The sequence below is a fragment of the Nerophis lumbriciformis genome, linkage group LG24 (assembly GCF_033978685.3).
Source record: "Nerophis lumbriciformis linkage group LG24, RoL_Nlum_v2.1, whole genome shotgun sequence".
In the NCBI taxonomy this organism is placed as follows: Eukaryota; Metazoa; Chordata; class Actinopteri; order Syngnathiformes; family Syngnathidae; genus Nerophis; species Nerophis lumbriciformis.
The window spans coordinates 5,146,411-5,163,578 of NC_084571.2; the positions used below are offsets into that span (position 1 = coordinate 5,146,411).

The 17,168-nt window shown below is 36.5% G+C and overlaps 1 protein-coding gene across 2 annotated transcripts in view; it reads left to right on the forward strand.

The window, feature by feature from the left end:
* syt3 (synaptotagmin III) overlaps nt 1-14,245 on the forward strand; it is a 170,069-nt gene extending 155,824 nt beyond the window's left edge. For both annotated transcript variants that reach the window (XM_061981388.1, XM_061981390.1), the window contains 2 exons: nt 713-806; nt 13,109-14,245. In XM_061981388.1, the coding sequence (XP_061837372.1) occupies nt 713-802 (90 nt within the window). In that variant the 3' untranslated portion in view covers nt 803-806; nt 13,109-14,245. The remainder of the gene's footprint in view (nt 1-712; nt 807-13,108) is intronic.
* Nucleotides 14,246-17,168: the final 2,923 nt, after the last annotated feature.

Here is a 17,168-nt window from a genome sequence, read left to right on the forward strand (position 1 = left end):
GCGATACAAGCAGTCCTGCAGCGTGTTTACTTGTGTTATATATCATGTGCAATACAAGCATTCCTGCAAGCCTGTTGACTTGTGTGTGGTATTATGTGCGATACAAGCAGTCCTGCAGCGTGTTTACGTGAGTGTGATATCATGTGCGATACAAGCAGTCCTGCAGCGTGTTTACTTGTGTGTGATATCATATGCGATACAAGCAGTCCTGCAGCGTGTTTACGTGAGTGTGATATCATGTACGATACAAGCATTCCTGCAAGCCTGTTTACTTGTGTGTGGTATTATGTGCGATACAAGCAGTCCTGCAGCGTGTTTACGTGAGTGTGATATCATGTGCGATACAAGCAGTCCCGCAGTGTATTTACTTGTGCAAAGCTGGACAGCCAGTTAACATCTAAATGTCCTCCAATAAGCACACAATTTCTTCTATTTTAGTGAAGTCATTTAGAAAGATAAACATACTAGGTTATAGGCTACCAGGCGCTAGCAGCTACACAACAGCTAAGCACAGAATAGCACACAAGCTAGACATATGTAATACGAATTGAACAATATTGCAGTCTAAAATGGCACATTTGTCAATATAAACATGTATCAAATAATTCTCCACAGGGGTCCCATAAAAGAAATACAGGAGAACCTTTAAGAAGACAATACTGTCATGACCTCAAGAAAGCTTTAAAGCGAAATGACTGTTTTCTCTCCGCAGGAAAAAGCAATCGGTACGTTTGTGTCAAAGAGCGAAGCGTCCCCTTCCGCCAAGCCGCACATCGTGGTGGACAGTCCTCACTCCGATTAAAGCTGTGAGTTTTCTATCTTTTTTCTGTCCTTTTATCCGCCGGCGTGCTGTCCCAGATCTTCTGTGCTGTGTGTCGACCAGCACAAAAGTCTGTGTGACAAACACAAGGCGCTGCTGGTGATTTTGTTTAACAGCGAGTGTGCAGACGCATGCGTGTCGTCTCCACGTTACGCCTTACGCCAGGGGTGTCCAAACTGTTTCCACTGAGGGCTGCTCACTGAAAAAATCAAAGCATGCCAGGGCCATTTTGATATTTTTCATTTTCAAAACCAATACAATATATAGATTTTTTTTTTAATCTTTAATCTTCCCCTTAAGTAAGGGTCTCAGTAGTGATGGGTCCGGCAACACCGATGCATCGGCGCATGCGTCGAGCTCATAGAGCGAAACCCTGTGTCGGTGCGCGTACCGCTTTTAGAAAGTCACGTGACCGATCATGAGCTGTTTTGGTCACGTGACCGATACGCCAACTGTGTCGCACTGACGCCTCCTCTGTGCCCTGCGAGCGGGTCTTTTCTACAGCCGGAGAAATAATAACTAAGAAGAGAAATCGTCTAAAATGTAATACGTCGGAAAAACCTTTTTTTTTTTTTTTTTTTTTTTATAAAAATGTGTAAAAAATAAAATTAAAAAAATACCCAGTCCACAATCATCCACAACACGTTCTCTTAGATTTCCATGTTATGATACATGTTCACATTATTTATTGACTGTATCTAAAAAAGATAAAAATATATTTTTATTTAAATGAAGATATGAAATAATCCTAAATGAAATACAATGACTTGGTTTATATTATTGTATATACTAGGGCAGGGGTCACCAACGCGGTGCCCGCGGTCACCAGGTAGCCCGTAAGGACCAGATCAGTCGCCCGCTGGCCTGTTCTAAAAATAGCTCAAAGAGCAGCACTTACCAGTGAGCTGCCTCTATTTTTTAAATTGTATTTATTTACTAGCAAGCTGGTCTCGCTTTGCTCGACATTTTTAATTCTAAAAGAGACAAAACTCAAATAGAATTTGAAAATCCAAGAAAATATTTTAAAGACTTGGTCTTCACTTGGAATAAGCGGTAGAAAATGGATGGATGGGTCTTCACTTGTTTAAATAAATTCATTTATTTTTTACTTTGCTTCTTATTACTTTTAGAAATACAATTTTAGAGAAAAAATACAACCTTAAAAATGATTTTAGGATTTTTAAACAAATATACCTTTTTACCTTTTAAATTTCTTCCTCTTCTTTCCTGACAATTTAAATCAATGTTCAAGTAAATTTATTTATTTTTTATTGTAAAGAATGATAAATATTTTAGCTTCTGGTTTTTCGACGAAGAATATTTGTGAAATATTTCTTCAAACTTACTATGATTAAAATTCAAAAAAATTATTCTGGCAAATCTAGAAAATCTGTAGAATCAAATTTAAATCTTATTTCAAAGTATTTTGAATTTCTTTTAAAATTTTTGTTCTGGAAAATCTAGAAGAAATACTGATTCGTCTTTGTTAGAAATATAGCTTGGTCCAATTTGTTAAATATTCTAACAAAGTGCAGATTGGATTTTAACCAATTTAAAACATGTCATCAAAATTCTAAAATGTATCTTAATCAGGAAAAATTACTAATGATGTTCCATAAATTCTTTTTTTAATTTTTTCAAAAAGATTCAAATAAGCTAGTTTTTCTATTCTTTTTGTCAGTTGAATTTTGAATTATAAAGAGTCGAAATTGAAGATAAACTATGTTTCAAAATTTTATTTTACATTTTTTCTTGTTTTCTCCTCTTTTAAACCGTTCAATTAAGTGTTTTTTTCATCATTTATTCTCTACAAAAAACCTTCTGTAAAAGGGAAAAAATAGACAGAAATACCCATTTTTTTTATATATATATAAATTTATTTATTTAGCTATTCTTGTTTAAATCACACTTACGTGTAACTTACAAATGACAATATATTTATTTATTTAAGTGTGTATCAAACTGGTAGCCCTTCGCATTAATCAGTACCCAAGAAGTAGTTTTTGGTTTCAAAAAGGTTGGTGACCCCTGTACTAGGGCATAAAATCAGTGTCAGTTGAGTCGGTCCATAGGTTGCCTGTAGGGATTTTTAATGTCCAGCAGATGTCAGTATTTAGTGACACAGTATCGACACAGTATCAATACAGTTTTGCAATGTGTCGAAACGCTTCATGACGCCTCATCAACCCATCACTAGGTCTCAGTCATCCAACCATCTATTTTCTACAAAGATGCATCTCTAGATTAACTTCAGATCAATACAAAGTTTTAAAAAAAATTCCTGTTTTTTTATGACAAAAGCACAAAGTATACAGTATTTTTGCCAAAAATATTTTAAAGTGGAATTGATGTGAAGTAGTTGGAGCCTTAAATAGGTCAATAATTCAAAACAACATTGTTTTAATCCTTTTTTTTTTTTAATAATAAAACTTTGAAACAAAACAAAACAAAAAACCCCACTAAAATTATTGGGGATACAAAAGGGCCTGAGTCATAAGTGTTAAAAATAAGTTACTTTTTAAAGCACAAAGTATACAGTATTTTTGCCAAAAATATTTTAAAGTGGAATTGATGTGAAGTAGTTGGAGCCTTAAATAGGTCAATAATTCAAAACAACATTGTTTTAATCCTTCTTTTATTTAAATAATAAAACTTTGAAACAAAACAAAACAAAAAACCCCACTAAAATTATTGGGGATACAAAAGGGCCTGAGTCATAAGTGTTAAAAATAAGTTACTTTTTTTTTTTTTTACTTTCAACAGTGAATGGTTCTACAACTGTTTTCACTAAGTACCACCTCAGGAAAAAAACTTTGCTCTCCAAGTACCACCATAATGACCAACATTAAAATACAGCTGCAAAGTAGGCCTATGTATTTATTAAACACAAGGTTTTATTTAACAAGTATATTTAATATTATTTTTAGCCACTAAAACATTACACACAGTTTGAACAGCAACACTGTGTTTGAATATAGGAAAATAAAAAAAGACCACTAAATGGAGCCCACGTACCACTAGTAATGCAAGTATCACAGTTTGAGAATCACTGCTCTAGATCAATATAAGTTTTTATTATTTTTTCATGTTTTTTGTTTGATTTTCTACGCTCGTTTTGTTAAAGAAAAGCTTTCTTTTTTATATGGCAAACACAAAATATGCAATACTTTCTCCCCAAAATATTTTAAAGTGGAATATTTGATATGAGGTAATTGGAGCTTTAAATAGGTCAATAATTCAAAACAACATTGTTTTAATCCTTTTTTTTTTTTAATAATAAAACTTTGAAACAAAACAAAACAAAAAACCCCACTAAAATTATTGGGGATACAAAAGGGCCTGAGTCATAAGTGTTAAAAATAAGTTACTTTTTTTTTTTTTTTTACTTTCAACAGTGAATGGTTCTACAACTGTTTTCACTAAGTACCACCTCAGGAAAAAAAAACTTTGCTCTCCAAGTACCACCATAATGACCAACATTAAAATACAGCTGCAAAGTAGGCCCATGTATTTATTAAACACAAGGTTTTATTTAACAAGTATATTTAATATTATTTTTAGCCACTAAAACATTACACACAGTTTGAACAGCAACACTGTGTTTGAATATAGGAAAATAAAAAAAGACCACTAAATGGAGCCCACGTACTACTAGTAATGCAAGTATCACAGTTTGAGAATCACTGCTCTAGATCAATATAAGTTTTTATTATTTTTTCATGTTTTTTGTTTGATTTTCTACGCTCGTTTTGTTAAAGAAAAGCTTTCTTTTTTATATGGCAAACACAAAATATGCAATACTTTCTCCCCAAAATATTTTAAAGTGGAATATTTGATATGAGGTAATTGGAGCCTTAAATAGGTCAATAAATCAAAACAACATTGTTTTAATCCTTTTTTTTTTTAAATAATAAAACTTTGAAACAAAACAAAACAAAAAACCCCACTAAAATTATTGGGGATACAAAAGGGCCAGAGTCATAAGTGTTAAAAATAAGTTACTTTTTTTTTTTTTTACTTTCAACAGTGAATGGTTCTACAACTGTTTTCACTAAGTACCACCTCAGGAAAAAAAAACTTTGCTCTCCAAGTACCACCATAATGACCAACATTAAAATACAGCTGCAAAGTAGGCCCATGTATTTATTAAACACAAGGTTTTATTTAACAAGTATATTTAATATTATTTTTAGCCACTAAAACATTACACACAGTTTGAACAGCAACACTGTGTTTGAATATAGGAAAATAAAAAAAGACCACTAAATGGAGCCCACGTACCACTAGTAATGCAAGTATCACAGTTTGAGAATCACTGCTCTAGATCAATATAAGTTTTTATTATTTTTTCATGTTTTTTGTTTGATTTTCTGCGCTCGTTTTGTTAAAGAAAAGCTTTCTTTTTTATATGGCAAACACAAAATATGCAATACTTTCTCCCCAAAATATTTTAAAGTGGAATATTTGATATGAGGTAATTGGAGCCTTAAATAGGTCAATAAATCAAAACAACATTGTTTTAATCCTTTTTTTTTTTAAATAATAAAACTTTGAAACAAAACAAAACAAAAAACCCCACTAAAATTATTGGGGATACAAAAGGGCCAGAGTCATAAGTGTTAAAAATAAGTTACTTTTTTTTTTTTTTACTTTCAACAGTGAATGGTTCTACAACTGTTTTCACTAAGTACCACCTCAGGAAAAAAAAACTTTGCTCTCCAAGTACCACCATAATGACCAACATTAAAATACAGCTGCAAAGTAGGCCCATGTATTTATTAAACACAAGGTTTTATTTAACAAGTATATTTAATATTATTTTTAGCCACTAAAACATTACACACAGTTTGAACAGCAACACTGTGTTTGAATATAGGAAAATAAAAAAAGACCACTAAATGGAGCCCACGTACCACTAGTAATGCAAGTATCACAGTTTGAGAATCACTGCTCTAGATCAATATAAGTTTTTATTATTTTTTCATGTTTTTTGTTTGATTTTCTGCGCTCGTTTTGTTAAAGAAAAGCTTTCTTTTTTATATGGCAAACACAAAATATGCAATACTTTCTCCCCAAAATATTTTAAAGTGGAATATTTGATATGAGGTAATTGGAGCCTTAAATAGGTCAATAATTCAAAACAACATTGTTTTAATCCTTTTTTTTTTTTAATAATAAAACTTTGAAACAAAACAAAACAAAAAACCCCACTAAAATTATTGGGGATACAAAAGGGCCTGAGTCATAAGTGTTAAAAATAAGTTTCTTTTTTTTTTTTTTTACTTTCAACAGTGAATGGTTCTACAACTGTTTTCACTAAGTACCACCTCAGGAAAAAAAAACTTTGCTCTCCAAGTACCACCATAATGACCAACATTAAAATACAGCTGCAAAGTAGGCCCATGTATTTATTAAACACAAGGTTTTATTTAACAAGTATATTTAATATTATTTTTAGCCACTAAAACATTACACACAGTTTGAACAGCAACACTGTGTTTGAATATAGGAAAATAAAAAAAAGACCACTAAATGGAGCCCACGTACCACTAGTAATGCAAGTATCACAGTTTGAGAATCACTGCTCTAGATCAATATAAGTTTTTATTATTTTTTCATGTTTTTTGTTTGATTTTCTACGCTCGTTTTGTTAAAGAAAAGCTTTCTTTTTTATATGGCAAACACAAAATATGCAATACTTTCTCCCCAAAATATTTTAAAGTGGAATATTTGATATGAGGTAATTGGAGCCTTAAATAGGTCAATAATTTTTAACACCATTGATTTTCCATCCATCCATCCATCTTCTTCCGCTTATCCGAGGTCGGGTCGCGGGGGCAGCAGCCTAAGCAGGGAAGCCCAGACTTCCCTCTCCCCAGCCACTTCGTCCAGCTCTTCCTGTGGGACCCCGAGGCGTTCCCAGGCCAGCCGGGAGACATAGTCTTCCCAACGTGTCCTGGGTCTTCCCCGCGGCCTCCTACCGGTCGGACGTGCCCTAAACACCTCCCTAGGGAGGCGTTCGGGTGGCATCCTGACCAGATGCCCGAACCACCTCATCTGGCTCCTCTCGATGTGGAGGAGCAGCGGCTTTACTTTGAGCTCCTCCCGGATGGCAGAGCTTCTCACCCTATCTCTAAGGGAGAGCCCCGCCACCCGGCGGAGGAAACTCATTTCGGCCGCTTGTACCCGTGATCTTGTCCTTTCGGTCATAACCCAAAGCTCATGACCATAGGTGAGGATGGGAACGTAGATCGACCGGTAAATTGAGAGCTTTGCCTTCCGGCTCAGCTCCTTCTTCACCACAACGAATCGATACAGCGTCTGCATTACTGAAGACGCCGCACCGATCCGCCTGTCGATCTCACGATCCACTCTTCCCCCACTCGTGAACAAGACTCCGAGGTACTTGAACTCCTCCACTTGGGGCAAGATCTCCTCCCCAACCCGGAGATGGCACTCCACCCTTTTCCGGGCGAGAACCATGGACTCATCCCAGTCGCTTCACACTCAGCTGTGAACCGATCCAGTGAGAGCTGAAGATCCTGGCCAGATGAAGCCATCAGGACCACATCATCTGCAAAATTGATTTTAATTGTACTTTTTTTTTTTTTTTTTTTTTTTTTTTGAGCACTGAAACTTTTAAACAAAAAAATCCCACTTAAATTCTGGGGGATCCAAAATGGTCCCACTCATAAAAGTGTTAAAAATAAGTCACACTGGTTTTTTTTTTTATTACTTTAGTCTATAGATGTACTTCAGATATATCTGCCAGATATACCTTTTTATTATGTTATTTTTGTGTTTGTGTTTTTATGCCCTTCTTTACAAAGAAAACTTTCTTTTTTATATGGCAAACACAAAATATGCGATATTTTGTTTAAAAAATATTTTAAAGTGGAATATTTGATATGAGGTAATTAGAGCCTTAAATAGGTCAAAAATGTTTAAGTTTGTTGATTTTAATTTTTTTTTTTTTTTTTTTTGAGCACTGAAACTTTTCAAGAAGAAAACCCCACTAAAATTCTGGGTGATCCAAAAGGGTCCCACTCATAAAAGTGTTAGAAATAAGTCACACTATTTTTTTTGTTATACTTTCAACACTTAAGTCTCTAGATTTACTTCAGATATATCTGTCAGATATACGTTTTTATTATATTATTTATGTTTTTATGTTTTTATGCCCTTCTTTACAAAGAAAACTTTCTTTTTTACATGGCAAACACAAAATATGCAATATTTTCTCCCAAAAATATTTTAAAGTGGAATATTTTATGTGAGGTAATTGGAGCCTTAAATAGGTCAATCATTTGTACCACCATTGATTTTAATTTTGTTTTTGTTTTTGAGCACTGAAACTTTTAAAGAAAAAAATCCCACTTAAATTCTGGGTGATCCAAAAGGGTCCCACTCATAAAAGTGTTAAAAATAAGTCACACTGTTTTTTTTTTTAATTACTTTAGTCTATAGATGTACTTCAGATATATCTGCCAGATATACCTTTTTATTATGTTATTTTTGTGTTTGTGTTTTTATGCCCTTCTTTACAAAGAAAACTTTCTTTTTTATATGGCAAACACAAAATATGCAATATTTTGTTTAAAAAATATTTTAAAGTGGAATATTTGATATGAGGTAATTAGAGCCTTAAATAGGTCAAAAATGTTTAAGTTTGTTGATTTTAATTTTTTTTTATTTATTTTTTTTTTTTTGAGCACTGAAACTTTTCAAGAAGAAAACCCCACTAATATTCTGGGTGATCCAAAAGGGTCCCACTCATAAAAGTGTTAGAAATAAGTCACACTATTTTTTTGTTATACTTTCAACACTTAAGTCTCTAGATTTACTTCAGATATATCTGTCAGATATACGTTTTTATTATATTATTTATGTTTTTATCTTTTTATGCCCTTCTTTACAAAGAAAACTTTCTTTTTTACATGGCAAACACAAAATATGCAATATTTTCTCCCAAAAATATTTTAAAGTGGAATATTTGATATGAGGTAATTGGAGCCTTAAATAGGTCAATCATTTGTACCACCATTGATTTTAATTTTGTTTTTGTTTTTGAGCACTGAAACTTTTCAAGAAGAAAACCCCACTAAAATTCTCGGTGATCCAAAAGGGTCCCACTCATAAAAGTGTTAGAAATAAGTCACACTATTTTTTTGTTATACTTTCAACACTTAAGTCTCTAGATTTACTTCAGATATATCTGTCAGATGTACGTTTTTATTATATTATTTATGTTTTTATGCCCTTCTTTACAAAGAAAACTTTCTTTTTTACATGGCAAACACAAAATATGCAATATTTTCTCCCAAAAATATTTTAAAGTGGAATATTTGATATGAGGTAATTGGAGCCTTAAATAGGTCAATCATTTGTACCACCATTGATTTTAATTTTGTTTTTGTTTTTGAGCACTGAAACTTTTAAAGAAAAAAATCCCACTTAAATTCTGGGGGATCCAAAATGGTCCCACTCATAAAAGTGTTAAAAATAAGTCACACTGGGTTTTTTTTTTATTACTTTAGTCTATAGATGTACTTCAGATATATCTGCCAGATATACCTTTTTATTATGTTATTTTTGTGTTTGTGTTTTTATGCCCTTCTTTACAAAGAAAACTTTCTTTTTTATATGGCAAACACAAAATATGCGATATTTTGTTTAAAAAATATTTTAAAGTGGAATATTTGATATGAGGTAATTAGAGCCTTAAATAGGTCAAAAATGTTTAAGTTTGTTGATTTTAATTTTTTTTTTTTTTTTTTTTTTTGAGCACTGAAACTTTTCAAGAAGAAAACCCCACTAAAATTCTGGGTGATCCAAAAGGGTCCCACTCATAAAAGTGTTAGAAATAAGTCACACTATTTTTTTGTTATACTTTCAACACTTAAGTCTCTAGATTTACTTCAGATATATCTGTCAGATATACGTTTTTATTATATTATTTATGTTTTTATGTTTTTATGCCCTTCTTTACAAAGAAAACTTTCTTTTTTACATGGCAAACACAAAATATGCAATATTTTCTCCCAAAAATATTTTAAAGTGGAATATTTGATATGAGGTAATTGGAGCCTTAAATAGGTCAATCATTTGTACCACCATTGATTTTAATTTTGTTTTTGTTTTTGAGCACTGAAACTTTTAAAGAAAAAAATCCCACTTAAATTCTGGGGGATCCAAAAGGGTCCCACTCATAAAAGTGTTAGAAATAAGTCACACTATTTTTTTGTTATACTTTCAACACTTAAGTCTCTAGATTTACTTCAGATATATCTGTCAGATATACGTTTTTATTATATTATTTATGTTTTTATGCCCTTCTTTACAAAGAAAACTTTCTTTTTTACATGGCAAACACAAAATATGCAATATTTTCTCCCAAAAATATTTTAAAGTGGAATATTTGATATGAGGTAATTGGAGCCTTAAATAGGTCAATCATTTGTACCACCATTGATTTTAATTTTGTTTTTGTTTTTGAGCACTGAAACTTTTAAACAAAAAAATCCCACTAAAATTCTGGGGGATCCAAAATGGTCCCACTCATAAAAGTGTTAAAAATAAGTCACACTGGGTTTTTTTTTTATTACTTTAGTCTATAGATGTACTTCAGATATATCTGCCAGATATACCTTTTTATTATGTTATTTTTGTGTTTGTGTTTTTATGCCCTTCTTTACAAAGAAAACTTTCTTTTTTATATGGCAAACACAAAATATGCAATATTTTGTTTAAAAAATATTTTAAAGTGGAATATTTGATATGAGGTAATTAGAGCCTTAAATAGGTCAAAAATGTTTAAGTTTGTTGATTTTAATTTTTTTTTTTTTTTTTTTTTTGAGCACTGAAACTTTTCAAGAAGAAAACCCCACTAAAATTCTGGGTGATCCAAAAGGGTCCCACTCATAAAAGTGTTAGAAATAAGTCACACTATTTTTTTGTTATACTTTCAACACTTAAGTCTCTAGATTTACTTCAGATATATCTGTCAGATGTACGTTTTTATTATATTATTTATGTTTTTATGTTTTTATGCCCTTCTTTACAAAGAAAACTTTCTTTTTTACATGGCAAACACAAAATATGAAATATTTTCTCCCAAAAATATTTTAAAGTGGAATATTTGATATGAGGTAATTGGAGCCTTAAATAGGTCAATCATTTGTACCACCATTGATTTTAATTTAGTTTTTGTTTTTGAGCACTGAAACTTTTAAAGAAGAAAACCCCACTAAAATTCTGGGTGATCCAAAAGGGTCCCACTCATAAAAGTGTTAGAAATAAGTCACACTATTTTTTTTGTTATACTTTCAACACTTAAGTCTCTAGATTTACTTCAGATATATCTGTCAGATATACGTTTTTATTATATTATTTATGTTTTTATGTTTTTATGCCCTTCTTTACAAAGAAAACTTTCTTTTTTACATGGCAAACACAAAATATGCAATATTTTCTCCCAAAAATATTTTAAAGTGGAATATTTGATATGAGGTCATTGGAGCCTTAAATAGGTCAATCATTTGTACCACCATTGATTTTAATTTTGTTTTTGTTTTTGAGCACTGAAACTTTTAAAGAAAAAAATCCCACTTAAATTCTGGGGGATCCAAAAGGGTCCCACTCATAAAAGTGTTAGAAACAAGTCACACTATTATTTTTTTATTACTTTCAACACTTAAGTCTCTAGATCTACTTCAGATGTATCCGTCAGATATACGTTTTTATTAGGGCCCGCATGGCCCATTGCATAAGGACTCCCACAGGGAGTCCTTATGCAATGGGACATAAGGACCTATTGAATTTGTAAGGTTTTATTATTCTTTATTATTATTATTCTTCCGCCGCCTCTTTGAGCACTAATTTGACCCACTTAACATGCTTCAAAACTCACCATATTTGACCCACACATCAGGACCTGCGAAAATTGTCTTTTAATAAAAAAACCGAACCGCAAAAATCAAAATTGCGCTCTAGCGCCCCCTAGGAAAAAAAAAACTAGACTGCCTGTAACTCCCACTAGGAAGGTCGGAAAAACATGAAACTAAATCCTCTATGTAGGTCTGACTTAGACCTAGTTCTCATAAATGTACATCCTCGGGCTAAAATCAACAGGAAGTTGGCAATTCCCCCTTCAAGACTAAAAAGTACTAAAAACAGTCACTTTTGCCTCTTTGAGCTGTAATTTGACCCCTTTAACACGCTTCAAAACTCACCAAACTGAACACACACATCAGGACTGGCAAATATTGCGATCTAATAAAAAAACCTAACCCCAAATTTAAAAATTGCGCTCTTGAGCAATTTTTGAATAAAACGGAGAAAAAACTGCTCCTCGGAAGAAAAAAAAGACAAAACTGCCTGTAACTCCCAAGGTCGGAGAGACATGAAAACAAAAACCTCTATGTAGGCCTCACTTAGACCTACATTTCATAAATTGACAACCCCCAGCAAAAATCAACAGGAAGTTTGCTATTCCCCCTTCAAAACAAATTTTTTGTAAAAACCGGTCACCTTCCTTCAAAAACGAACTCCTCTGAGCGCGTTTGTCGTTTCGCCTTCAAACTAACACAGGAGAGAGATTGAACCCTTGTGATTACAATGACAGAAGCGCTTTTTTTCCTAACTGCTCCGGTTTTGATTTTATGACCCTTCAAAGACCCGCTGCGCCGCTGTTTTTTTAAGATGGCTGCTTAAAAGCAGGAAGCACCAACATGCCCACACAATGCAGACAAGGTAGGTACACTAGACAAAAGTCTTGGGACACTTCAGACTAAAAGTAGACAAAAGTATTGGGACACTTATGACTATCGCTGGACAAAAGTATTGGGACAGTTAGGACTAGCACCTGGCAAATACGCGGGCCCGACCAATGCTGCTTGCAGCTTTAATTATTTATGTTTTTGTGTTTTTATGCCCTTTTTTTTACAAAGATCATTTCTTTTTTGTATGGCAAACACACAAAATATGCTATATTTTCTGCTCAAAAACATCTCAAAGTGGAATATTTGATGTGAAGTAATTGGAGGTCAATAATTCATAACATTAATTTTGATTCATTATTATTTTCTGAACAATCACAGTTTTAAATATAAAAACAACCTTTTTCACGTTACATTTCACCTCTTGTCTCTTTTATTCCACTTTTTTATGTTTTTTTTTATAGTGTTATTAGAATGTGCGGCCGGCCGCCCGTGCTTATTGCAAACACATCAAACCCCTGCCTTGTACCGTCAGGACACTGACTCCTCCTTATTTTCTCTTCTTCCTCAGGTCGCGTCTCCGCCCGCAGACTTTTCCTTTTTCTCCTCTCATCTGTGAATACATCTTTCCATCAAAGAGAGACTCGCAGACAAAACAACACCCTCGTCACGTCACATTTCAAGCCGTAGCTGCAACAAACACACACTCACTTTGCTGTACGTGCGTAGTTGACGTGTAGTATTTGGTAGGAGGAGTGTGATGTGAGACACTGTCCAACCGTGAGGACGGAACAAAAGAAAGCCATCGTCCAAGTGGGGACCGACGCTTCACGCTCTCGTCAGAGAAGAAGATGTGCATATTTTTCTTTTGGTGTACAGCCGGAGCCGTGCTGTAACACGCGCGTAGTACTTAGCGGGACCACTTGTCCAGGTGGACTGTGGACGTCGTCCCCCCAGGCTTATTAATCCGCCGGAGTGAAGGACGCGTGCGGCGGTCTTTATTGATGTCAAGTGCGGACAGACTGACTTTGGCCCGAGCATGTTACTTTGAAACGTGTCCGTCTTCCTCACGCTTCCTGTGCCCGTCCCTACGTTTGTGCCATTTTGTATCATCCGGGATGAGAGACTCTTCCGAGGATCCCCAAAGAACATGTTTGGTTTCCCCCATCATGCTTTAGGGCAATGTCCCCACGACGCCACTGAAGCAGGACGCACACGTCTGTGTTGCTTTGATCAGTGTGTTGTGTGTTTTTGTATTTGTGTGTGTGTGTGTGCGTGTGTGTGTATGTCTTGGTGACTTTGTGTGTTTCTGTGCTCATCACTTCCCCCGCCCCTTTTCTCGCCCAAACCTTCCGCACGTCTCCGAGTACTGATGTGCATTACCACTGATATCGGCGATATCGATCCGATACCGTTACTTTGTGCAAATACCGTATTTTTCAGACTGTAGAGCGCACCCACTTCAATACAATCCACTTTATTTATATAGCACATTTCAAAAAACAGACCGGGGGTGGTGGTTCCTCTCTTTAAAAAGGGGAACCGGAGGGTGTGTTCTAACTATCGTGGGATCACACTCCTCAGCCTTCCCGGTAAGGTCTATTCAGGTGTACTGGAGAGGAGGCTACGCCGGATAGTCGAACCTCGGATTCAGGAGGAACAGTGTGGTTTTCGTCCTGGTCGTGGAACTGTGGACCAGCTCTATACTCTCGGCAGGGTCCTTGAGGGTGCATGGGAGTTTGCCCAACCAGTCTACATGTGCTTTGTGGACTTGGAGAAGGCATTCGACCGTGTCCCTCGGGAAGTCCTGTGGGGAGTGCTCAGAGAGTATGGGGTTTCGGACTGTCTGATTGTGGCGGTCCGCTCCCTGTATGATCAGTGTCAGAGCTTGGTTCGCATTGCCGGCAGTAAGTCGGACACGTTTCCGGTGAGGGTTGGACTCCGCCAAGGCTGCCCTTTGTCACCGATTCTGTTCATAACTTTTATGGACAGAATTTCTAGGCGCAGTCAAGGCGTTGAGGGGATCCGGTTTGGTGGCTGCAGGATTAGGTCTCTGCTTTTTGCAGATGATTTGGTCCTGATGGCTTCATCTGGCCAGGATCTTCAGCTCTCACTGGATCGGTTCGCAGCTGAGTGTGAAGCGACTGGGATGAGAATCAGCACCTCCAAGTCCGAGTCCATGGTTCTCGCCCGGAAAAGGGTGGAGTGCCATCTCCGGGTTGGGGAGGAGATCTTGCCCCAAGTGGAGGAGTTCAAGTACCTCGGAGTCTTGTTCACGAGTGAGGGAAGAGTGGATCGTGAGATCGACAGGCGGATCGGTGCGGCGTCTTCAGTAATGCGGACGCTGTATCGATCCGTTGTGGTGAAGAAGGAGCTGAGCCGGAAGGCAAAGCTCTCAATTTACCGGTCGATCTACGTTCCCATCCTCACCTATGGTCATGAGCTTTGGGTTATGACCGAAAGGACAAGATCACGGGTACAAGCGGCCGAAATGAGTTTCCTCCGCCGGGTGGCGGGGCTCTCCCTTAGAGATAGGGTGAGAAGCTCTGTCATCCGGGGGGAGCTCAAAGTAAAGCCGCTGCTCCTCCGCATCGAGAGGAGCCAGATGAGGTGGTTCGGGCATCTGGTCAGGATGCCACCCGAGCGCCTCCCTAAGGAGGTGTTTAGGGCATGTCCGACCGGTAGGAGGCCACGAGGAAGACCCAGGACACGTTGGGAAGACTATGTCTCCCGGCTGGCCTGGGAACGCCTCGGGATCCCCCGGGAGGAGCTGGACGAAGTGGCTGGGGAGAGGGAAGTCTGGGCTTCCCTGCTTAGGCTGCTGCCCCCGCGACCCGACCTCGGATAAGCGGAAGAAGATGGATGGATGGATGGATTTCAAAAAACAAAAGTTTCACCAAGTGCTGCACAGAAGTTGAGACATACAGTAGAGGCCAAAAGTTTGGACACACCTTCTCATTTCAATGCGTTTTCTTTATTTTCATGACTATTTACGTTGTAAATTGTCACTTAAAGGCCTACTGAAATGCGATTTTCTTATTTAAACGGGGATAGCAGGTCCATTCTATGTGTCATACTTGATCATTTCGCGATATTGCCATATTTTTGCTGAAAGGATTTAGTAGAGAACATCGACGATAAAGTTCGCAACTTTTGGTCGCTGATAAAAAAAAAGCCTTGCCTGTACCGGAAGTAGCAGACGAGTAGCGTGACGTCACAGGTTGTGGAGCTCCTCACATCCGCACATTGTTTACAATCATGGCCACCAGCAGCGAGAGCGATTCGGACCGAGAAAGCGACGATTTTCACATTAATTTGAGCGAGGATGAAAGATTTGTGGATGAGGAAAGTGAGAGTGAAGGACTAGAGGGCAGTGGGAGCGATTCGGATAGGGAAGATGCTGTGAGAGGCGGCTGGGACCTGATATTCAGCTGGGAATGACTAAAACAGTAAATAAACACAAGACATATATATACTCTATTAGCCACAACACAACCAGGCTTATATTTAATATGCCACAAATTAATCCTGCATAACAAACACCTCCCCCCTCCCGTCCATATAACCCGCCAATACAACTCAAACACCTGCACAACGCACTCAATCCCACAGCCCAAAGTACCGTTCACCTCCCCAAAGTTCATACAGCACATATATTTCCCCAAAGTTACGTACGTGACATGCACATAGCGGCACGCACGTACGGACAAGCGATCAAATGTTTGGAAGCCGCAGCTGCATGCGTACTCACGGTACCGCGTCTGCGCATCCAACTCAAAGTCCTCCTGGTAAGAGTCTCTGTTGTCCCGGTTCTCCACAGGCCAATGGTAAAGCGTGACTGTCATCTTTCGGGAATGTAAACAATGAAACACCGGCTGTGTTTGTGTTGCTGCAGCCGCCCGCAATACACCGCTTCCCACCTACAGCTTTCTTCTTTGCTGTCTCCATTGTTCATTGAACAAATTGCAAAAGATTCACCAACACAGATGTCCAGAATACTGTGGAATTTTGCGATGAAAACAGACGACTTAATAGCTGGCCACCATGCTGTCCCAAAATGTCCTCTACAATCCGTGACGTCATCATACCGAAACGTTTTCAGCAGAATATTTCGCGCAAAATTTAAAACTAACCCGGCCGTATTGGCATGTGTTGCAATGTTAAGATTTCATCATTGATATATAAACTATCAGACTGCGTGGTCGGTAGTAGTGGGTTTCAGTAGGCCTTTAAGACACCAAAACTATGACACCTGTGAAGTGAAAACCTCTTGAAGCACATTGAGAGAATGCCAAGAGTGTGCAAAACAGAGCAAAGGGTGGCTATTTTGAAGAAGCTAGAATATAAAACATGTTTTTAGTTATTTCACCTTTTTTTGTAAAGTACATACATATGTTCATTCATAGTTTTGATGCCTTCAGTGACAATCTACAATGCAAATAGTCATGAAAATAAAGAAAACGCATTGAATGAGAAGGTGTGTCCAAACTTTTAGCCTGTACTGTACAGACTAGAAGAGTCAATAATATAAAACATTTAACTATAAAAGAATAAATACATCAAATAAAAGAAAATAGACTCTCATGCTGGTTTAAAAGCCAAAGAGTAAAAATATGTGTTAAGACGTGATT